Source organism: Cyprinus carpio, chromosome B14 (assembly GCF_018340385.1).
Source record: "Cyprinus carpio isolate SPL01 chromosome B14, ASM1834038v1, whole genome shotgun sequence".
In the NCBI taxonomy this organism is placed as follows: Eukaryota; Metazoa; Chordata; class Actinopteri; order Cypriniformes; family Cyprinidae; genus Cyprinus; species Cyprinus carpio.
The window spans coordinates 25,321,589-25,346,158 of record NC_056610.1 but is presented as its reverse complement, the minus strand read 5'-3'; the positions used below and the strand labels follow the sequence as shown (position 1 = coordinate 25,346,158).

At 33.4% G+C, this 24,570-nt stretch overlaps 2 protein-coding genes across 3 annotated transcripts in view; one reads left to right on the top strand and one right to left on the bottom strand.

Annotated features, from left to right (window-relative positions):
* LOC109049728 (amyloid-beta A4 precursor protein-binding family B member 2-like) overlaps positions 1–8,767 on the bottom strand; it is a 28,164-nt gene extending 19,397 nt beyond the window's left edge. For both annotated transcript variants that reach the window (XM_042738727.1, XM_042738728.1), the window contains exons 1-6: positions 8,619–8,767; positions 3,831–4,787; positions 3,039–3,217; positions 617–748; positions 422–519; positions 282–342 (exon numbers count right to left, since the gene is read on the bottom strand). In XM_042738727.1, coding sequence (XP_042594661.1) covers positions 282–342; positions 422–519; positions 617–748; positions 3,039–3,217; positions 3,831–4,770 — 1,410 coding nt within the window. In that variant the 5' untranslated portion in view covers positions 4,771–4,787; positions 8,619–8,767. The remainder of the gene's footprint in view (positions 1–281; positions 343–421; positions 520–616; positions 749–3,038; positions 3,218–3,830; positions 4,788–8,618) is intronic.
* A 5,263-nt stretch (positions 8,768–14,030) lies between these two features.
* On the top strand, positions 14,031–24,556 carry LOC109065695 (fibroblast growth factor 2-like). Its single transcript, XM_042738726.1, has 3 exons — positions 14,031–14,412; positions 18,625–18,728; positions 22,995–24,556. The coding sequence occupies exons 1-3, from the start codon at positions 14,142–14,144 to the stop codon at positions 23,178–23,180; spliced, it is 561 nt and encodes a 186-aa protein (XP_042594660.1). The 5' UTR covers positions 14,031–14,141; the 3' UTR covers positions 23,181–24,556.
* The last annotated feature ends 14 nt before the right edge of the window (positions 24,557–24,570 follow it).

Genomic DNA, 24,570 nt, shown 5'->3' with positions numbered 1-24,570 from the left:
TATAATTACTATTATTATTATTATTATTTAGTCATATTTTATATATTATATTATATTTGTTGTACAATTTTGTTGAAATTAATAAAAACAACTATTTAGTCATTTATTATATTATATTATATTATCATTTATTATATTATTTCATGTCATCCCTTGTCATTGTTTCATTTTACTTGTTGCAAATTGTATTGTTAATTGTATTGTTTGTTGTTACAGCAACAACACTTCTATGAGTCACAGAGTGGTTCTTAAGTAATGAAGTGCTCGATATGAGGGTTCACCTGCGTCTCCGGGTCGTTGATGGGGATGACGGTGTCTGCGGGGGCTGATGGGACTTTAGCTCTGCAGAGAGAAGCGGTCCGTGTGAAGCGTGTACAGTCTCTGAATGATGAATATGACACTCAGGTGTGTTTGTGTTCACCTGTGGTTGATGAAGCTGTACGGGCCGCCCTGAGCTCCCAGACTCACTCGGCTCATCTGTCGCTCTCTCTCGCGGGACTCGCATGTCTCTGTCAGGTCCTGTACAGACAGTTTGTGCACTGTTCATTAGAATAACTGGATGAAGCCTGTATAAAGCGCTGTGTCAGTCGTCACTGTGTTTATCGTCAGTGTTTACCAGGTAGTTGTTGTTGAGGAGCCCGGCGGCGCGGCCCATCGCCTCATAGCACAGCGAGGAAGAGGAGGGTGAAGAGGCTGCTGATGAAGGAACGGGTTCAACAGAGCTGTCCGACACGATGCTGCTGGGCCTCTACACACACACACACATTAAACACAAGTCACATTTACTTCTATAGTGCCTTATAAAATACAGATTCCCAGCTAACAGGAAATTATTTCAGAACGTTCTGGCAAGGTTCCCTCAAAGTTATGAACAAATCTTGCAGTAACGTTAATACAACATTCATTCAACATTAACAAAAGTTCTCAGAACATTAGGAGAAAAACATTATTTATACATTATTCATGAAATGTTGTTTTTTTCTGGACGTTTGTTTAACGTTGTTTTAAATGTTACTATGTTTCGTAATGTTCAGACAGCATTCAAATCTATCACTGAAATGATCAAACGGAAAGTTCCATTAACGTTTACATAAAAAGAGTTTTAAAAACTCATTTTCACAACATTAGCGAAACGTTTTTAGAACATATTTTGTTCGTAGAAACAAACAGTGTTGCAAAATTCAGAAGAAGACAACAGCATCATTATTCAGATCAGTGTTGATTCAGTTCAGCTCAATAACTGTGTCAGTGTTGTGAAGTTCGCCAGTTATTTGTTCGATGAGGCGTCACCATTTCAGCCATTTAGAAGCATTTTTGGTGTATATTTTTTTCATCATTTTATTTTTTGAATTGTGCAACATTTTAGTTGATGCATTACATGTGTTTCTAGACATCTTTCTGCGGTTGAAACAAGAAACCTTCTGATGTTCATTCATGTTTATTTTGTGCTATAATATCTAGTAAAGAGGAAAAGATGATCAGCTCACGAGGCGCTACAGCGATGCCACGACACATTAAAGAGCCACAAAACACTACTTACTCTTTGAATTTCTTAAAAAAGGACATATTTGCTGAGACTTTGTTTTAAACGAAAAGTAACCTGCTCTGTCTTGACTGTTGGCACGCTGTCAGTTTCCTCTTTGCTCCGTGATGTATTTTTCACTGCGTGAGAGCATCGCAAATAACTGCAAATAATAGTTTCTGTGCACTATTTTGTGCATTTTTGAAAATGTGAGCACTTTTGAGAAAGGTTTGGAATCTGTGGATAATAATACAGTATACTATAATATGCAGATAGCCTAACTATGCTTATGTTTCACTGTTTGCTGCATCTGTTAATACCGTATTTATTGTTGCTGATTGAAGTTATTTGTCATTCTGTGATTATACCTAGTGTTATTTGTGCTTTGTGTGAATAGATGAAGCTCACACGCATCTGTTTAATACTGTGCCGATCGCAAAAACAAAGAGCATTTATTCGACAGTATGTTTTTAGTCAGCACTGTCATCACTAAACTCCAGACGACTCTTTCAAACACTTTCAGTCTAGCAGTTGGAAAGGTTAAGTTAGAATAGTTTACCAGAGCACTGGTATAAACACAGCTAGTGAGTAGATGATGTTTGCTGTGACGGTGATTAATGACAACCTCTGTAGTCCCATGAAGACACTTTTGAGCTTTTTAAGACAAGTAAGAGCTTAAAACATTACTGAAATATTTTATGTTGTAGAATAAAACATGAAAATCTTGGGCTTGTGTTTACCAAAATGTAACAAAAAAAATGGAATTATTTTAATTCATATTTTGGATTTAGTTTTAATTTAAAATGTCAAGTTTTTTTCATTTTTTATGTTGTAGAATAAACATGCAATATTTTAGACATTATTGCAGGCATTTAGTCAAAAATTCACTCAAAAAAACTGTTTTATTAATTTAATTTATTTTTATTAATATTTTGCATTCATTTTTATGATTTCATTTTAATTTTAGTTCAGATTTTAGTCATTTTGTTTGTCTTTTTTGTAATATATATTTATTTATTTTGAATTTGTATTTTTGTTTGTTTTTTTGATTTTTTCATTAGATTTTTTCTAAAGAGTTTTGAAGTGTATTGAGTTTAATTGATTTTTTTTTTTTACCTGACATGTGTTCCCTGGGACACATTTTTTCATTTTCATTTTTATAAAATTTTCATTTTCATAGTTATTTTAGTATACCAATTTAAACTCAATCAAATTAAAAATTTTTGAAATAAGTTCAAGTTCATATATAAAAACCTTTTTTTTTTTTACCTCATTTTAGTTCATTTTTATTTTTTATTTTTTTCAAGTAATAAAATATATATATATTTTAATGCTTTTAGTTTTAGGCGATTCAATCAATTCCTGACGGACAAAATCTTTTTTTCTCTTTCAAGAAGCTGTTTCACTGATATACGTTATTATTGGGAAGAAAAGATTGAAGTTTCTATTTCGTTCCAACTTCAAAAAAAAAAAAATTTTTTAATCATTATTTCATAATTTATGTGAAGAATCTGACCTCAGTCTGTGCTTTAGTGCAGGGCACAGGAAGACACGCCCCCTTCAGCCTCGGCTCCGCCTCCTGGTCAGAGTGGGCATCGCCAGACACAGACTGATCTCGCGGAGTGGAATCGGCTGAAACACGCCAGAAACACTCCTGAGACACGTCCTGAACCTGAGGAGGCTCTTCCCAAACACCTACAACACACACACACACACACACACACACACACACACACACACACACACACACATGCTTCAGAAACTGTATGTCGTCATAGCAACTGCTGCTTCCTGCTACACAGGAGATAAATATAAACTTCAGACAGAAATACTACTGCTGAAAAGTTCAGGGTTGGAAAGATTTTGGCTTTTTGTGAAATAACTTTTTTTATTCATCAAAATGCCACTAAAGGCATTTCTAATGTTACAAAAGAGTTCTATTGCAAATAAATGCTGTTCTTTTGAACTTTCTATTCATCTGTGAATCCTGAAAAATAAAATGTATCACAGTTTCCACAAAAAATATTGTGCAGCACAACTGTTTTCAACATTGATAATAATCAGAAATGTTTCTTGAGCAGTAAATCATCATATTAGAATGATTTCTGAAGATCATGTGACACTGAAGAATAGAGTAATGATGCTGAAAATTCAGCTTTGTATCACAGGAAATAAATTACATGTTACGATATATTCTCATATGAAACAGCTATTTTAAATTCTAATAATATTTCAGAATTTTTACAGTATGTTTGATTAAATAAACGCAGCCTTGAGGAGCAGGAGAGCGCATCTGTCTGCTGGTCACCTGTGTCCTGAGGCGTCTCCACAGACGGGCTCTCCTGTGACAGCGTGGTCCAGCTGGAGTCCTCCTCCTCCTCCTGTTTCTCGGGTCTGGCCGGGCGTTCGGGCGACTCCTCCGGCTCATCTCCTCTCAGCTTCAGGCGTAACGGACTCCTCAGCAGAGACCCGTCTCTGATGCGGCTGATGCGCTCGTTATTGGGCCGGAGCGAGTGTTCGTGAACCTCCAGCGTCTCTCCAGGACTCTCCTCCTCCTCCTCCTCTTCCTCGCTGGCCAGCAGGAGCAGGTGGTTCTGGGGGAGGGTGAGGTGCACCTCCACGTGGTTCTCTTTCGCCCACGTCTGCGCCTCTAGTTTGGGCAGGAGGTGTTTCTCCTCGGGCTGCGTGTCTTTATTCGGGCTGGTCGGCACCTCCTCTTCTCGATGGTACTCTAGAAAGCTCTTGGTCCTCCTCCTGATGGTGGGGTTCTTCTGGTTGTCCTTCCCCTCCAGCCAATCCCAGCTGCTCCTCACCAGGTTCCTGTCGTTCTTGTTGAGGTCCAGCTGCTCCTCTTTGAGCTGAAGGTTCGTGCCGTTTTTGGCCAGTTTGGGATTGGAGGTGGAGAAGGAGAGCGAGGAGCAGTAGAGGGATGAGGACGAGGCGGATTTCGTGGGGTGGGCGGGTTTTCGGTCAGAGGAGGCATGGCTTTGGGTCAAAGGGGCGGGGCTTTGGCTTAAACCCATTGCATTTTGGATATTGGTCAGCGCATACTTCTGTCGACTTTTCGAGCTCTGTGTTTCCTTGGAAACGGCGACCACGCCCTCCTTTATGGTGTCGCAGCTCAGCTGCTGGTTGTGGGAGGAGCGTAAGTTGAGCGAGGTGGGCGGAGTCAATATAGGCCCGCTGTGATTGGTCGATTCTACGGTCGATGCGCTGCGTCTGAGGGGAGGCTTCTGCAGTGACATCATCGCAAATGATTAATCGTCTGCGGAGAGAGAAAGAGAACGATGGTTAATTTATAATTCATGTTTCAGGTCTCATGCTATAGATGCTTGTTTCTGCCACGGGATAAAAAATAAGAATTAATTTAATTGAAATCTCACAATTCTATTTTATCTTGCAGTTCTGGGTTTATATCTCACAATTTAAATTTTTCCTCACATTTCTTAGTGCTTCTGCAATTCTTTAGTTTTTATTTTTTGGGGTTTATGTTTTTTATATCTTGCAATTCTATTTTTTCTTACAATTCTGACTTTTTTCACGCAATTAAAAACATTCTTGTAATTCTGGCTTTATATTTTGCAATTCAGACTTTTTCTTACAATTACATTTTTTTTCTCGCAATTCATACTTTTCATAACAATTCTATTTTTTACTTTCATTTTAAATTAATTCTAACTTTATATCTCGCAATTCTATTTTTTTTCTCACAATTCTGACTTTTTCTTGTAATTCTTACTTTTTATCTTGCAATTCTATTTGAATCTAATCATTTCACCACCAATTCTAACTAATTAGTTTCATTAACTCCAGTCACTGAAAACAGAGCTGGGAAAGGATGTTTAGATATTTGCCAAAGGAGAACACACTCAAATATAATCACATCTTAGTATTATTTTCTCATATTAAAGAATATCACACATGTGAGATCTTGTTGATATCTCAGTGAGATTAAATGGATATTTTTACTCCTTTCCTGTTTCTCTTATGTTTCTCTCTAGATTTCTTGACGAGTCTCCTCAAGAGCTCTCAATAATGTGCCAGAATGTGCTCAGATTTGTCAGAGATCTCAATATGAACTCAAACATTTCTCACCTGCCACCCACACTAATTCTATCATCTACTTTTGTACTTGTAATGATCACTAAAGTTGTTTATATTGACTTCCAGAGTTGGAGGTAATGCATTACAAGTAACCTGACAAGTTACTTTTTCAAATAAGTAGCACCAGTTACTTTGTTTCCCGTGTATTGACTGACAGCTCTGGTGTTGCCATGGAGACAGTGAAACGCAAACACAAAAATACATGTTAAGTAACACAAATATCCTTTATGTATTTAATGCGATTTTATTAACCAGTGTCTTTGCTGCTGACATTTCATGATCCATTTCAACCCTACAAATAAGCAAAGATGACATCAGATAAACATAAACATCTTAAAACATCTTTTTTATAAACAATAAACAAACAAGCCAGGCCAGATGAGAAACAGTAACACAGAAGTATCATAATACATTACTTTCCATAAAAAGTAATTAAGTATCACAATTAGTTACTACTTTAGGGAGTAACAACATTGTAATGCATTACTTTTAAAAGTAACTTTCCCCAACACTGCTGACTCTTCTATATTATATATAATTTTTATAAGCTGCTGACTGGATTGAGCCATAAAGAATTTCTTTAAATAAAGAAATCTACAGCTACATTTGCGTCTGTTGCCACCTGAGATGAATTTGAGACTTCGTATGAAACATAACTGAGAATGAGAATGAATAATAACATTTGCTCTGATAATCAGCTGTGTTTCACTGTGTGTTTGTGACTTTTAGACCTGATCACCTTTACATGAACTGCACAGTCAGCACAGCGTCTCACGTTAAACTCCGACAAACAGGTTCAGTCCACACACACACACACACACACACACACACACACAGCTGTGACGGACTGGGCTGGAAAATGTGTTTTCTGCAGATTTCCACTGAAGATCAGTGTGATTATACAGCATTATTCAGCACAACAACCCGCATGCAACACACACACACACACACACACACACACACACGATGTGTGTGTCAGTCTCCACATGCGTGACTGTTTTTCTGTGCATCAGCCAAATGGTGTTTTGACTGATCACAACCCTGATACTGTATTCAGAATGATGTTATTGTGTTCATTAATAACTCGGATTTACTTAGATATAAAGTTATTCAAGAACACAACTGGATATTAAATGCATATTTAAAGAAAATCATAAGGATTAAGCTGTTTTAACTCCTTTTAACACTTTTAAACATCTTTACTGGGACTGGTCTGTAAAACTGCACAAAACAAATAGTTTATATTTCTATATATTAATAGAATTTAACAGCAAGACCCTTAGTGTGAAAAAAATATTACAGTAAAATACTCTTGGAAAATAGTTTACAAAAAAATCTGAAATAGGATATACCAGAAAAAATGCAAGACTCTGTAAGTATAGTGTAACTTAAGTAACTGTAGTATTGCATAATACAGTTAAAGACTATTGGATAATTCATCCAACTCTTTGATTATAATCCTAAATACAATACAATTTGAAATAAAATGCAAAAATGCAAGTTTATAACAGTATAGTGCAATATTGCATTGTAAAATAGTTTTGGAAAATTATCTTTGCAAAAACTAATTATAATCCATATGCAATAAAATGTAAAATAAAAAATAAAAGCAAAAAAATGCAAGACTTAATGCTTTAAAATTTGTAATCGGATATACCAAGAAAAATGCGAGATTCAGTAACTTCACTATTTAAGACTATTGAAAAATAATTTATGATAAATTGGATTATAATCCTATAAGCAATAACATTGCAAGACTAGTATAGTACAGTATTGCATTGAAAAAGACAAAAGAAAATATATGGAACTTATGATTATAATCCTATATTCAATAAGGGTTGAAATCAGATATAACAGCAAATATGCAAAGCTTAATAACCTTAGTATAGTATTACAGTAATTGCATATTCTGACTCATTTTAATTGTGCAATAAGATTTGAAATAAGATAAAATGCAAGATTAGTGCAATATTGCATAATGTAGCAAAAGACACATGGAAAATAATATATGCTATATCTGATTATAATATCATATGCAATAAAATTAAGCATATGATATAACCGCAGAAGTGCAAGACTAAAACTTTATTGCTAATATTGCGTATTCTAACTCTGATTATAATCCTAAATGCAAGAGAATCTGATTAATAATATAGACTACTGGGTAATTCATACTACTATTTGATTAATCCTATAATAATAATAATAATAATAATAATACATTTTATTTGTAATGCGCCTTTCTTACACTCAAGGCATTAGAACAGTATAGAACAATAATAAAAGCACAACAATAAATGCATATATTATATGCAATAAAATCTGAAATAAGATATACCATCAAGAATGCAAGATCTACTAACTTTATTACAGTATAGTACTGCAATAATTGCATATTCTGACTGATTACAAATCATACATGCAATAAGATTTGAAATTAGATATAGCCTACTAGAAAAAAGGAGGACTCAATAATGCATAATATAGTAAAAGACACTATACAGCTCTTTGATTATAATCCTATATGCAATACACAATCAATAGAAATGTCATAAATATTTGTGCTGTTAAGCCTTGCATTTTAAGTCTTTAAAATAAGTCAATTTTTTCAAAGTTTGATGGAAATCCAGCCATGACATCATGATGCACAGAAGTTGTTTGTCCTCCTGATCATGACAGATCGCTTCTGATCGGCCCAACACATTCTGTGCGATGCATGACGCACATCTGAACTTAAACACACATCCTGCAACAAATGCTCCATGCAGCAGCATCATTAAACAACATTATTACACATTATTCCTGCATTGCATTGATGTGACAGCGAGAAGTGTCAAGTCACGCTCTCGTCACGCGCATCCTGTGCATAACAAACTCAATGCACGCATCAATTCTATGAAGTTGCAGCACCGAAGATGCATCAAATCAATCGGAATTATCAATAATGTGTGTGTGAGAGCATGACGTCATGCGTCCAGACACTGTCACTTACCAGCTTGCTCCGCTGTTCTCTCGCCGGAAGATGCTGATGCGGAGCCGCGAGGAGACGCCCGCTTTTAAAGCCCAGACGCCCGCAATCTGAGACCGCTCCTCTGCTCTCCGCACCGCGTACAGTATGCGCGCCTCTCTGCGCATGCGCCCCGCGCCGCTGTCTCTGTGTGCGCTCACACTGACCAATCAAAGCGCCGAGCGCAAGGTACTACATGAATATTAATCAGGTTTCTCTGTCATCGCGTCGCGAGTTTCCTAGAGCGTCTAGAAACTGATTTAATATTCATGAGGCACGTAGAATGATTGGATGGATTGAGCGTCGACTAAATATTTATTTTTTTGTTATTGAAATGCATAGATTAATGGTACTTACAGGGTTTATTTAAACGGACACTACACATATGAATTTAAAACATTCTAAAACAAACATCTCATATTTTTGGTAAATTCACTTCAATAAAATATACCCAGGTAACACATTTAGGTTTTAAAAATGTAGTGGGAATATTGTTTTGAAATGTTTCTAAAACACTGAGATGTCCAGTTTTCTTATCACGATTATGAAGTTATTAAAAGGTTACAAAAACCTTTCTTACAGTGAGTGCTCTATTAGCTTTTTATGCTAAATATAACGTTATTTTAACTTTAATTTTAATATATTTTAGGAACACTGAAATGTCCAGTTTTCTTAACATGATTAGAACGTTATTTAAAGGTTACAAAAATGTTTCCTACAATGTTCACTAATTTTTTTTTTTCCTAAAATGTATTTTTACATTTGTTTTACAGTGCTTTAGCGTGAAATGACACTCACTGAACCTCATAATGATAATGAAAGGCAAAAACACAAAGCTGGCTCTGATATTTAGGCTCATGACAAAACACCACTGGCTTTCCATGAACTGCACACATCTGATTAAGGCACATGTTAATGAAACCTTTGGCACATGTGATTAATTTAGCAGTAAAACGGTGCCAATTAAATGGTTTTGTTGTAAATTCTTGACAAACAATAATTCTTCTGCTTCTGAATGAATATGTGAGCTTAATGTTTTAATATAATCATATAAACAATGTCTGAATAACATAGAAAACAAGAAAATGACACCATGTGACCTCCACAGGACAGTTTGAAACCAAGATTACATACAATTTAGAGTTAACATTTTAGAGTTAAATGTTTATATTATATTGATGCGGTCCAATAAAAAACTAATTATATATTTTTCAATAGTGTGGAACAGCTCTTTTTCTTGTAAACAATCTTGCAAACAGCTATATTCCAAAATATTCTACTTAAATATATTCTGATGGCCCGAATAAACAATGATAAATGGTAGTATTTCATCTTAAAGAGCAAAGTAAATTCCCTGTTCTATCAAAAATAGTGTAAAAAAATCTATATTTTTCAAGGTACTGTATCAAAGTTAAAATTACACTAGTCAATATATAATATTTTAAATATTTTTTATTATATTTTACATATTTAAATTGGCCATTTAGATTTTTATATATATATATATATATATATATATATATTATATATATATATATATATATATATATATATATATATATCCTATATATATATATAATATTTTTCTTATTATATTTTAAATGTATTTAAATGTACAACATATTTTTAGTTTTATATTTGTTATATTTCATCAAATTTGCTTTTTATATTCTTATCATAATTTATATATTTAGATCTTTTTATTTGAATATGATATTGTAGCATTTTTTGTAGTAATTTTTACAATTATATTTACATTTACGATGTATTTTTTTAGATTTTTAATAAATAAAATATTTTCTATATTTCTATAATTATATTTACATTACATTTAATATATTTATGACTTTACATATAAAGTCATAATAAACACAGAAGAGAAGTAATAATTAGTATTACTATTACTTTGTTTAATAAAAAATAAACCAGTACACCCATGCAACTTATCTGTTTTTATTCTTATTCTGACCAGTGCAGTTTTGATGTGCGGAAAATTATCAAATGTATCATACTGATGTAACAGTATCGATGTAACAGTGTATTAATGTATCATACTGATGTAACAGTATTGATGTAACAGTGTATTAATGTATCATACTGATGTAACAGTATTGATGTAACAGTGTATTAATGTATTATATCGATGTAACAGTGTATTAATGTATCATATTGATGTTAAAGTATTGATGTAACAGTGTATTAATGTATCATAGCGATGTAACAGTATTGATGTAACAGTGTATTAATGTATTATATCGATGTAACAGTGTATCGCAGCTCGTGAGTGTTTCTCTGCCCACTAGACTCTGAATCCTCCACATGTCTGCAGTTATTTCTGTGAGTTTATGAGGATTAATAAACTCACGCCAGGATGCTCTCTGACAGTCACGAGTCACAGCAGCGGCTCGGTGAAGGACTAATAGCGGAAATTACGCAATCACCCTTAAGAATAAACTACAGTCCGGAGTTCATTGTCCCGCCGCCAGAGGCCGCCGCTCACCAGTGTACTACAGACTTAGTACGCAGTGCGCTTCTGATTAGTGCGGACAGCTTTGAGGAAGAAACTCTTTAATCCACGCTTTATTTTTTTTAGTAAAATATTATTTTAAATAAATTAATTTGTTATTATTCTATTATTTTAAATAGTATTATTATTATTAATAATAAAATGTGCATGTTTTTAGAATCAGATTTTGATACTTTCATAATATTTTTTTGTTTTAATAAAATATATTGTCTATGTTGTTTACCTGTTGATTCACTTCAAATGTGTTTTGTCTAACACAAACTGTTTATTTCATGATTTTGTATAATTGTTATTATTATTATTATTATTATCAGTTTAATTTGTATTTGTATTATTATTTTATTTATTTATTTTTATTATTATATTTAAATTCATTATTTAATTTGTATTTGTATTATTTGTATTATTATATTTTTAATTTAATTTAAAAAAAAAACAAAAAAAACATCAGTTTATTTTTATTTTATTTTTCAATTGCTAACAGGCATTGTTCAATACTGAAGCCACATTTTTAAAACTGTTCACACATTCAGTGATTCAGAAGTCCATGCAGACCAAACTGTGAATCATTTTCACTGTTTTCAGACAAAATGTATGCAATGACCACATTTTCAAAATCCACAAACTCTTTTGTCATTCATACTCCAAAATCTACAAAACGCTATACATTTTCAGCACATTTTTCAACTTTCAAAACTGATAAAAGCACATTCAAATCAAGGTGATGGCACACTGCCCATTTCTGCTGAATTATATTGAAATATAAAATCTTAGCAGAAAATTTATTATGAAATTTATTAATAATTATTCCAAAGACAACTAGCTGCAATTTCAGCTGAAAGCCAAGCCAGGCATCTTATTTAATGTCTTCTTTCTTTCTTTCTTTCTTTCTTTCTTTCTTTCTTTCTTTCTTTCTTTCTTTCTTTCTTCTTTCTTTTCTTTCTTTTTCTTTCTTTTCTTTTTGGGTGGGGGTGTTTCTTTTTGGGTTATGTGTGTGGGTGTGGGTCTGTGTGTGTGTGTGTGACTGTGTGTGTGTGTTTGAGTGTGTGTGTGTGTGTGTGTGTGTGTGTGTGTGTGTGTGTGTGGGCTGTAGGGTTTGTAATGAGCGGTCTGAAGACAGACACGTGCTGTGTTTGAGCTAAAACTGAAGCTGGTTTTCTGCTGGTTTTGCGTGAGGGAGGATGGAAGCTTTTAGAGCGTCACTGTGGCTTGTCATCGGGTTATTCTTTATTTTATCATAAAAGCAGATGGAGCGAGAGCACAGCTCTCCATTCGCTCACAGACGTGATGTGGTCAGTGATGGGAATCCCTCGAACGCTCCTCTGAACCCAGATGCTCTTCTCTCTATAACTGGAGATCCGTGATGAGAAACCACTGTGACGTGTGGAAGGGCTTTTCTCCTGGAAGGTCACCGGAGGTCATCTAGTATAACGTCTACAGAGGGATAAAAGGAGTGTGGAACAGCTCTGATCATAAGCTCAGATCAAGATCTCTGACCGTTGTATCCGAGCAGTGGATGACATTGTAGAGATATTCTCTGAATCTCTGAATCTCATGTGTGATCACTGCAGGAGAAACATCTGAGAAACATTTCATCTTATCCTTCATTTAATTGCATGCCATCTCGGAGAAACAACTGAGATATCAAAGAGATCTTACAGGAAGTGCTTGTGGCCTGTTGTGAGGATTGGAGCCACATGTTTACAGTGAGCTACAGAGTCTCTTCCTCATCCCAGACCACATCAACAACATATTTCACTCGCATTTAAATTATATATATATATATATATATATATATATATAATATATTATATATATATATATATATATATGAAGGTTTGAAATCCACTGTAAATGTTAAATTTACAATTATTTACAAAACTTTTATTTATATTGTATCATTTTATATTTTTATTTCAGTTGTAGACATTTTAGTTGCTAAAACTAAAACAGAAATAAAATAAAGCTAAATACAAATATTTAACTAATTAAAATGAAAAAAAGCACATAACAAACTTACTAAAACTTAAACTATTAACATTGTTTTTGGTCATTGAAATTAAGCTCAAATTAAATATATTACATTGAAAACGTAACCTTAAAAACAACTGAAATGAGTTGTACTAAAATCACTAAAACTGAAATAAAATAAAGCTATATTGGAATATAGTAATCAAGATTTGAAATGGATAAAAAAAGGTAATCAAAGTTGTGGTAAGACAAGAACGCGTTTTAGGTTTTAGGACAACTTTGATGTAAGGTTTTGATCCACTTCAAATGTTGACTACTGTATATGAATGAATGAATGAATGAATGAAAACACATAAAAACTAAACTATCAAAAATCATTTTGGTGACTGAAATAAAGCTAAAATGAAAAATAGGCCTAAATATTACACTAAAAATTTGCTGATACTGTCATGCAAGAAAACATTCAGACTCGTCTATATACTATAATAAAGTGCTATTATCATATCATTATCATATCATAAACTAATTGCTAAAATTAACTAAAAATTAACCTGTAAAAACTGAAATAAATACATATAATTTCTGGTATCGAAATTAAACTAAAATGAAATACAAACATTAGATGAAAAACATATTTTGCCTTAGCAACTAACTAAAAATAAAAAGTCATGTAAAAATAATAAAGATAATAAACTAAATAGCAAAGGCATGCACATAACAACATATCTTTGTATCAGCATCAGGAATGGTGCTGGGAATGTGTCTTAAATAATTTTGGGCTCACTGGTCATAAACACATTTTGCTGTGTATTTGTGAGTGAGATGCTTTGGGACAGGACTAGTTTCCTCTCTCTCTCTCTCTCTGCTATGTTGATTGAATAATGCGGTGAGTGAGAGAGAGAGAGAGAGAGAGAGAGAGAGAGAGAGAAACCATCTTCAGCGCAGATCCGCTCTCTTTCTGCGGTCGGAGACACAGTGTCCTTCAGCTTGAAGAGTTTCTCCGCGCTGTAATGAGGCTCCGTGGCTCCGCGGAGCGGCGGAGGGAGACGGGAGAGACGGGGGAGGAGGCGCGGGGAGGCCGCGGAGGGGCTCCGGAGACCGAGATGGCGGCGGGAGGAATCACCACGCTCCCCGCTTTACCGGAGGACGGCGCCAGCGGAGGCTTTCCTCCGGTGAACTTCAAGGAGCCCAAGCGGCTGTACTGCAAGAACGGCGGCTTCTTCCTCCGGATCCATCCCGACGGTCGAGTGGACGGCATCCGCGAGAAGAGCGACCCACACAGTGAGTGCATTTGTTCCGTTCTTGTTCCGTGGAAAAACAGACGATCCAGAGCCTACAAAGACTCTTTATGCGTCGGATGTGGAGCACAGATGAAAATCAGGCCCTGATGATGATGATGATGATGATGATGATGTCAGATTTCCAGGTCCACCTTCAGTCTCTGAGTTCAGAAAGCGTCTCTAATGTTCTCAGAACGTTTGGGTTCTCTCTCAAAGTTATGAACTAAAGTTCTTCCAGTAACGTTCATTCAGAGCGGTCTGGTCTTTAATAACGCGTTCACCATCTGAACACTGTTTCACATTCAGCGTCTGTTTGGAGCCAGTTGTTACTTAGTAGCTTATTTTTAACCCGATCTCATGAAAGTGCGCATCAGTAGCACGAGTTAATGTTTGGATTTGGCGTATTATTTATACGCAGAAATTGACTTTGGCGTGGATATGATACTCAATGAGTTGGATTAGGATCAGATGCGTATCATATGCATCAACAGAACGATTTTCTGTTTGTATTTGGCGTACTATTTATACGCATTTTCATGAGACCTAGCTCATTTTTCAGCTAAAACCATATTGTAGCTGATCAGAAATTTCTCATTAATGAGTGAATGTGAAAAAATGCAAAGTCTTGCCACTGCACTTACGCCTTATTTAATCATTAAAAATTTGTAATTCTTTAAATTGAAATGTCAAATTAGACACAAACCACACACACACACAAAACTATAATGTTAAATATATCTATATATTTTTCAATATTGATGAGAAGTTTTATTTAAATATCATTGTATGAAATGTGCAGTATTAGAACATATATTGAGCATTACCAGTAATGAATGGAGTTTAATTAAATCCCTGTGAATTTATCACTTGTGATTGCTCAAAAACAGTCCAAAACAACGTCACTCTGAAAAGTTTTCAAACAGAATAAATAGCTTTTACTTGCATAAACTTTCACTTTCAGATGAAAAAAGTGATCTTTTGACTTTTCCTAAGGTTATGTTTCTTTAATAAATAAATGAACGTACATTGTTCAGAAATTCACAGATTATAATTGTGTTCAGTTTTGAAAAGTATTACATCATGGATTTCCTTTTCAACATATTGAAACAAAGACTAGTGAGTGTGTCAATGAAGAGTAAATATTCTCTTTATTCCAAGTTCAGTTTAGTCAAAATAGAAACTGAAACAATGATCTCTTCAGTTTAGTCTCAAGGTTAAGGTTTAAAAACCCTGTTGTTAAGGGCAACTGTTGAGTGACATTTGACAAACCCCGCCCACCTCACGCTTCATTTATTCTGAGCTGAACCTCTGTGATTGTCTCTCTTTACATAGTTTACATAATTTCTGAGGATAATCAACAAGATTTGTTACTGTAGAAACCTTTGATGGTAAGTGGTAACCATTTACAATAATGCAAAAAATAATGCATTAACTAACAGTGAGCAATACATCTGTTACAGTATTTATTAATCTTTGTTAGCTTTGATAAATAATACAACGGTTTGCTGTTTTTTCATGTCAGCTCTGGTTCAATTAATAATATACACCGATGCAAATTCTGATTTTAAATATGTGTTGGTAATGTTGAACATTAACTAAATGCTTCAGAAGTATGTTTCATAGTTCAGTTTAATTAATGTTAATATATTGAACCATATAGTGTTATCAGTTTATTAAGTCTCGAATGCTTTAACACACAGACTTCCATTGCAAATATGATGCATATAAATAAAGTGTATTATGCATATGTCATTTTTACAAATGAAGACATTTCTCAGTGTCTTCAAATGGAAGTTCTGTCAGATTTAACTCTCTTTTTGGGACAAATCTGAACCTGAAATACGGTACAGTAGTTCGAAACACACCGTGTTGGTGTTTTGAGCGTGTCTGTCTCTCATGGCATTAGTCAGGGCTGCTGTAGACATAAACACTGCATGAATGACGCCACTCATCAGCTAACGACAAACTCATTAATCACACACGCTTTCTCGTCATGTCATGACCTGAGCGTCTCTGCTTTAATCTGATCCCAATACAAGCATCCAAACAGACTGTTTCATCACAGCAGCACAACACTGAACAAACCTGGGCTTAGAAAATCATCTCTGAAACCTTTTGAATCTGCAAAGAACAATAAAGAAACTCATGCATTTCTGATGCAGATCTATCTATCTATCTATCTATCTATCTATCTATCTATCTATCTATCTTTGCACTTACACTGCAAGACTTAACGCACAGTTCTATTTTGACACATTGTTTTTTTTCTGTTGCTATGGAATTTATTATTATAATTTATTTTTATGCAATGGAATTAGTTGCAATATCAGACATTGCACTTTCAGAGTCATTGCCACATTTTAAGACTGTCTTCACTCCCAAAACTTAGCAGTGTGTACTTAGCATCATGAAAAATAAAACATTTAGTTAAATTATGAGTGGTTATATGCACAGAACTCGAGCAAAGACCACTTCCTTTATAATCAGTGAAGCTGACATCACTTCAGTTCAGCTGCAGCACAAGCTTACTGAGTGAAAACTCATAAAAATCTGTCTATATTGCACAATTAATCTCTTATTAACACTGTTATACTTTGTTGACTATAGCAGAACGACTAGCAAGTGTGCAGTGCGTATTCTGATTCACACGCCTCTGATTGGCCATCACATTCACAAAGTCATAAACACGTCTGTGATTGGCTACAATGCTCAAAGCTTCAAAACACGCTGTAAATAGAAACCGTTGATGCTCTTCACAGAGCGTTTCGGAACGAGCCGGTATTTGGTACTACCTGCAGAAAGGCTTCACATTTTTAAATGTAATTATCAACATGTATTGACATCTTTATAATTAATGAAGAAGATATCACTCCAGTTCACCCACAGTGAGTGAAAACGTCTGTCTATACTGCACAACGAACCACATGTTAGCTATGTGTATAAAATATTGCTGTCAAACGATTAAGCGCATCCAAAATATTTTTTCTTGTTTACATAATATACGAATGTGTACTATGTATATTAATTATGTATATATAAATACAAACACATGCATGTAAATATTTAAGAAAATATGTTATGTTTATATATTAAATAAAAGTAATATAAATGTATATACATGTAAATATTTTCTAAATATATACTGTATGTGTGTGAATTTATATATTATGCATATATTATGTAAACAAAAACTTTTATTTTGGATGCGATTAATTGCGATTAATCATTTGCAGCACTAATATAAAAATTTTTATTTATATACTATCTCTTATTTTTTGTACTTTTATAGCGTGGTTTATAGCGAAACGGTACAAACTGGAGAGCTGAGCGGATTCTGACTTAAACGCCTCTGATTGGACATCACGTTCACACGCTCAACAGAAACCTCTGTGATTGGCTACAATTCTCAACTTGGCAAAACATGTAGGCCTATGCTGCATCCAAATTTGCATACTATCCTTCCTAAATAGTATTCAAAAATAGAATTAGTATGTCCTGAATCATAGTATGTTGAAAAGAGTATGCCAAAGATTCCCGGATGGTTAGAACACATTTTATTTTAATCATGATTTAATTTTTTTTATTTACCTGTATGTAAGCACTGTGCAGTGTTAAAGTTCAAACGGTGTATTTACTGTAAAATGTTAAAGTGGCTGATAACAATAAATATCTTATTAGGAATAAAACGTCTCATTTTTGAGCTGTAGCTGAATAGTTAGGCCTACTACGCTACTGTATTTTAATGTTGGTCATTATGGTGCAACTTGGAGAGACAATATTTTCTAAGGTGGTATTTGGTATAAAAAGTTTGAGAACCACTGCGATAGGAGATGAAATTAAACAAAATATGGATTTTGTTAACCGTGAGAAGATGATTGACAGTTTAGTTTAAACGGTGACAGAATGCACGTAACTAAGCAACATAGCATAGTTATGATGAAGTATTGTGTCCCAAAGCTTGCCTACTATTCTGCTACATACTCAAAAGTATGTACCTTTTCTTCAAAAAAAGAGTACATACTTTAGGGCATATAGTATAAGTAGTTGAATTGGGGCGCAGCAGTTGTAAATAGAAACCATTGATGCACTTCTCAAAGTGTGCACACAAACAAGGGAGCATTTGAAAGCAGCTGTGTTTCCAGATCGACCCGGTACTACGGAACAGAGTATGCACTTTGACTAAGAGTTTGTGTGTGTGTGTGATCTCTCACAGTTCGGCTGCAGCTCCAGGCCACGGCCGTCGGTGAAGTGGTGATCAAAGGGATCTGCGCGAACCGTTACCTCGCCATGAGCGCGGACGGACGACTGTTTGGAACGGTGAGACGCTCTCATCATCTAACAGCTCTCGGCCTTTACCTCATTAACCCTCTGGCCCTCTTCGTTTAGCCTCCTTCATGGTCAAAAGTGACCGAAGCCTTGAAATGTAACTTTTTTTCTTCTTTTTTTTTTTCAGGAAAATCAATGTAACATAGTTCAATAATATTTTTTGATTATTATTTATGAATTTGAGGGAATTTTATGAAATTATGCAATATTTCTACAATTTTAATGAGATATTTTCTCCATTAGAATTAATATATATATTTATTTCTTTACTATTTTTTAATAAATGCAATATTTCACATTAAAATAGAGTGAAGGCATTTAAAATAATTTTATTTTGAAGTGAGAATTGGGCCATCTGGAGGCATTAAAAAATAAAAATGTCTCGTATTAGCACCTTATAGAGAGGCTTTTGGATTCCCGTTGTCTTTTAGACATAATTTCTAATTTTTTTAGGTTTTGCATTTAGATATATATCTAGACATTCTAAAAGACTACTTTTTGTCAAGGTGTAGATATTTTTGGTTAGATAAGTATCAGGTTTTACATTATGATTACAGTCAAACATTAAAATCTTGTTAGAGAGGGAACACATAGAAAGCATTTTTGTTACTCAGTATTTGATCATTAAAAAATCTAACTAAATAAGGAATGGATAGTGATGATCCAAAACACTTTATACAAACATTTTGTAATTAATATTTTATTCAATGTAGTTCAATAAATGTTAATAAAACTTCAGAACAGAAATTAATTAAAAAATTTTTTTTCATATTTTCCATTCATTTCCTATGTCGGTCATTTTTGACCGCGAAGAAGTCAAGTGTGACTTTTTTTTTTTTTTTATCCTTTAACATATCTGATTAATGTCCATGATTTGTTTGTGTGTTCATATTGCTAATGTGACAAAAGTCACCAAGCGTCATCTCAGAATGATCTCAAAGTAAGTCTGATTTTGTTGTGGCTGTGCTTTAAAATGAAATGATTAAAATCTTAATTCAAGTGCCTGCTTTACATGTTTCAAAATGATTAACAGGTTAAAACATTTATTAGAAATTTAAAAGTAATCAAAAGTAATCAGTTACATTACTTTAATTATGTAATTGAAATAGTTACACTACTTATTACATTTTAAATAGGGCAACTTGTAATCTGTAACCTATCAAATCAGTATATTAATTTATTCATGTATTTAGCAGATTAGAGCTGGATGGTAATATGCAGTAGTTTACATTTATGAGGTGAGAAAAAAAAATTGTTTTCCTTTTGGATTAAGTTTATTTTTCTGACCCCATTGGCAGATCCGTATTTGGTAACACTTTATTTTAGTCACACCTATTATTTGCTTATTAGCATGCATATTACTAGATTATTAGCCATGTATTAGTACTAATTAAGCACATATTAATGCCTTATTCTACATCCCTAATCCTCCCCAATACCTAAACCTAACAACTACCTTACTAACTATTAATTAAGAATTTATTGAGTCGTAAAAAAAGTCGTAGTTAATAGTTAACAAGTGTTACCTATTCTAAAGTGTTACCATGTTTTTTTTAAAGCCTAAACTCATTTAATTTTGGTAGACTTTTTTTTTCCAGAAAACAAGACTTAAGATCTTTTAACTTTATTATTATTATTATTATTATTTTTTTTTTGCTTAAGATCTTAAGACCCTTTGCTTCTCAAGTAAATACATCTTGATCCTCTGGTGCTGCTCATGTGGCAGTCAGAAATTAGCATTTTTTTTTAACTTAAATGAAATTAAAGTACTATTGTTTACTTTGATAATGGTTTTTATTTAATATTTTGTATTTTTAAGGGATTTTATGGTACTAAATTATATTTATGCCGTAATTATAATATATTTTTTACCTGGTAGCCACTCTTTGAGCATAGACCTGAAAATTTTCTTCTGAAATTTTATCACTATTTATGAAGAAGATATTTGGCAGATTATTGCCGCAGTGAAAAATGTAAAAAAAAAAATATATATATATATATATATATATATATATATGGAAGTTAAAAGTTTATTGTTGTGAAAAATGCACAAATATTATAATTTAAAAAAATATATAGTGTAAAATTTTTCAAATAATTTTTTTCTATTTTTCAACCCAAGAGCACCAGAGGTTTAAATATTTGCACTAAAAAATGAAGACAAAAATACAAAGTAAGAATCATTTTTTTATTTTTAGAAATGTGAAGAACATTTGAATAATATAAATAATGTTTTTACACTGTAAAGGACTTTTGAAAGGTTCCACGGATATTAAAGGTTCTTGCTGAGGCCATCAGTGGCAATTATTTTTACGAGCGTAGAGACACATTTACTCTTGTTAAACATCCTGTTTTAATCTGAAACACTTCTCATAGTGTTGGCTTTAACATGAGCAGCATGTCAGCATCACAGAGGTCACATAAAACAGCCACACATTCCTGTCAGGAGACGCTTTCCAGACGTCCGGCTCAAGAGAATATTCTCCTAATAAACGGCAGTGTTTCACATGTTGTTGCGGATAAAAGATGACAAACACAAATGGTCCAGCACAGTTTCACTGCTGTAGCTGAAAGAAAACAGCTGAGAGCGCATCGGAAATCTGGAAACACAGAGATGTAAGATCAAATCTTGCTGGAGAACTTGATCACCAGGTTTAGTTCACGTAGATAAGATATTTAATGCTAAAAATGCAGAACAGAATAAATGTACAATTTGAGCTACAGTGATGCATGTTAATGTTCGTTAATGAAGGTCTCAATTAAACCTTTCAAACTGAAAAGTTTATTTACTTCTGTCTTTTGTTAGGCTGATTATATATTTATTTTGTGTGTGTGTGTGTGTGTGTGTGTGTGTGTGTGTGTGTGTGTGTGTGTGTGTGTGTGTGTGTGTGTGGAAAAATGGTATTTAATGCTAAAAAAGAAGTAAATGTACAATTTGAGCAACAATAATGTGTGTTAATATAGTCATTATGAGATGAAGTTCTCTTAATTAAACTTTTCAAACTTCAAAACTATCTATTGTTAAGCTGATTATGTTTTGTGCTAAAAATATTACTTTTAATGCTAAAAATGCAAAACAGAAGTAAATGTATAATTCGAGCTACAATGATGTGCATTAATGAAAGACTAATGACAATTAAACTTCAAAACTTTTACCTGTTGTTATGCCGATTATATATCTTGTGATACATTTTGTATTTATTAATGTTAAAATTACAAAACAGAAGTAAATGTACAATTTGAGCTACAATGTTGTGTTAATGAGTGTTGAGGGTTACAAGTAATGCGAGTAACGTAATCAGATTACTTTTTTGAGTAACTAGTAAAGTAATGCATTACTTTCAAATTTAAAATGAAATAGGAGTTGCTTTTTCAAATAAGTAACGCAGGTTGATTTGTTTTCCCATTTATTCACTGACATTTATATATAATATTTGCTTTCATCTTCATCTTCTTCGTGTATTTATCTCACCGTAGCGTGACACCAAGAATATAACTTTAGGGTTTTTTCTTATTAAAAAAAAAATAAGCAAGCCCAGCCCAGGTGACAAAAAGTAGCGCAAAAGTAACGTAATTTGTTACTTTCCATAAAAAGTAACTAATTAACACAATTAGTTACTTTTTCATAGAGTAATGCAATATTGTAATGCATTATTTTTAAAAGTAACATCACTAATGACCACAATTAAACTTTCAAACTTCACCAGTTATTACATGGACTATATTTTCTAGTGGAAACAAAAAAGTATTTAATGTTTAAAATGCAGGTCAATGTATAATTTGAGTTACAATGAGGTGTAAATGTTGTAACTTTTCAGACTTTTCAGTAACAATAGTTAAGCTGATTTTATATATATATATATATATATATATATATATATATATTTTTTTTTTTTTTTTTTTTGTGGTGAAAAATGGTATTTAATGCTTACACTGCAAAAAGGCTCATCAATTTTTTTTTTCTTGTTTCTAGTGAGAAAAATAATCTTGTTTAGCCTTTGAATTAAGATTTGTGGTTATTTTCCCCACCACACTGGCAGATATTTTACTGGTTTAAGTAAAAACTAACAAATATTTTCAGAAAACAAGACATGATATCTTAAGTCATGCATCAGTAAATGCATCCTGATTCAAGAATTTGTAGATATTTATACTAGAAATCAAGACAAAAATACTAAGGAAGTATTTGTTTGTATGCTACAGTGATGTGTGTTAATGTTGTCATTCTCTCTCTCTCTCTCTCTCTCTCTCTCTCAGAGGAGAACAACAGATGAATGTTATTTCCTGGAGAACCTGGAGTCGAATAACTACAACACGTACCGATCCCGGAAGTACCCCGACTGGTACGTGGCTCTGACGAGAACAGGCCAGTATAAATCGGGTTCGAAGACCAGCCCGGGCCAGAAGGCCATCCTGTTTCTGCCCATGTCAGCCAAGTGCTGAAGGAGAGATGCTGTCAAACACAGAGCGAGAGCGACAGACCACTGACCACTGACTAACCAACCTTACGCCACGATGAGCTCATCCCGTCCGGAAAAAACGCTTCTATCTAGGAACGCTTCCCAAACAGATGCACTTGGAGAGCATTACAGGGTTTATTTGTTCGTGTTCAGTCAGAGATACCAGCAATATCCTCAGAAGAGACTCCAAATCCCTCCAGTACCAGCTCAGATCCAACTTTCCTAAATACTTTCTGATTTCACTATATTCCCTCGAGCAAGGGCAGTAGGGTTGGTTCGGAGAGTTCACTGATCTGCACTAAACCTGCACTGTTTCTCGCAGGAATGTTTTTCGTTTGGCTACAAAATGTGAGTTTACTTTAATGCTGCTCCTTTATGCAAAAAGCTCGTATACGCAATATTTCTATACTGTAATTTAGAGAAAGAAAGGGATTTGCTTTAATGAAGGGATTCATAGTACATCATGAATGTTTTTCGTAAAACTTTATTCATTGCTGCCTAAGATTAACAGTAACAGTCTTTTTTTTTTTTTTTTTTTGAGGTAATTTTGAGAAATCAGAAACTGAAGAGTTTCTTTGATTAAAAACTCAAAACCTCCAGGCAGATTATGTGAGGTAGCGTATTATAAAGTTCAGAAACTAAAACTGGTCCATCTGCAACACACTCTTGGAAATACAGGCTCTTCAGAGTTTTTAAAAATACTCCATTCATTATAGAACCTAAAAAAAATTCTAATGTGAATCTCATGAAGAAGTTATGCATAAAATAAAGAAAATTATGATAATTTTTCATAGTCAGGTTTTTCTTCTTAGCGTCATTTAGAGAAATGTCCAATAATTACAAATACATATATATATATCATTTTATATAATGTATTTTTTATTAGATTTTTTTGCATGTCACAGTAAGTAACTTATGCAAAAACTAGGCTTCATTTTCATTATTCAAAACATTTTGGTTTTGATTTTTAGGTAAAATAAGACCCAAATATTTCTAAGATATGTATTTTAAAGATAGTCTTCATGAGATTTAAAGCATTTTCAGTTCTAAATGTGACCTTTATTTTGAAGAGTGCATTGCAAAAAAAAACAAAAAAAGTATTTTTGCCTTATTTTCAAGTACAAATACAGTATCTGTATTATTTTTGTTGTTGTTTTTTAATGGGTACAATTTTTTTTTTTTTTTTTTAATCAGGACACATTGAGAGATGCAGAATAACCTTAAATATTAGGTTTTGTTTTCTGAAAAAAATATCAAAGTCAAGAGAGTTTGCTTAAAAAACATTAATTATAATAAATAATAATAATAATGAAAAAATCTTGTTTTTTCCCTTTTAATAAAGTTTATTTTTCTGACCCCACTGACTTTAGGTT

Coding starts and splice junctions, on each gene's coding strand:
- LOC109065695 (XM_042738726.1), top strand. CDS start 14,142: ATGAGGCTCCGTGGCTCCGCGGAGCGGCGGAGGGAGACGGGAGAGACG. Junction 14,413..18,624: donor CGAGAAGAGCGACCCACACA/GTGAGTGCATTT, acceptor GATCTCTCACAG/TTCGGCTGCAGCTCCAGGCC. Junction 18,729..22,994: donor ACGGACGACTGTTTGGAACG/GTGAGACGCTCT, acceptor TCTCTCTCTCAG/AGGAGAACAACAGATGAATG.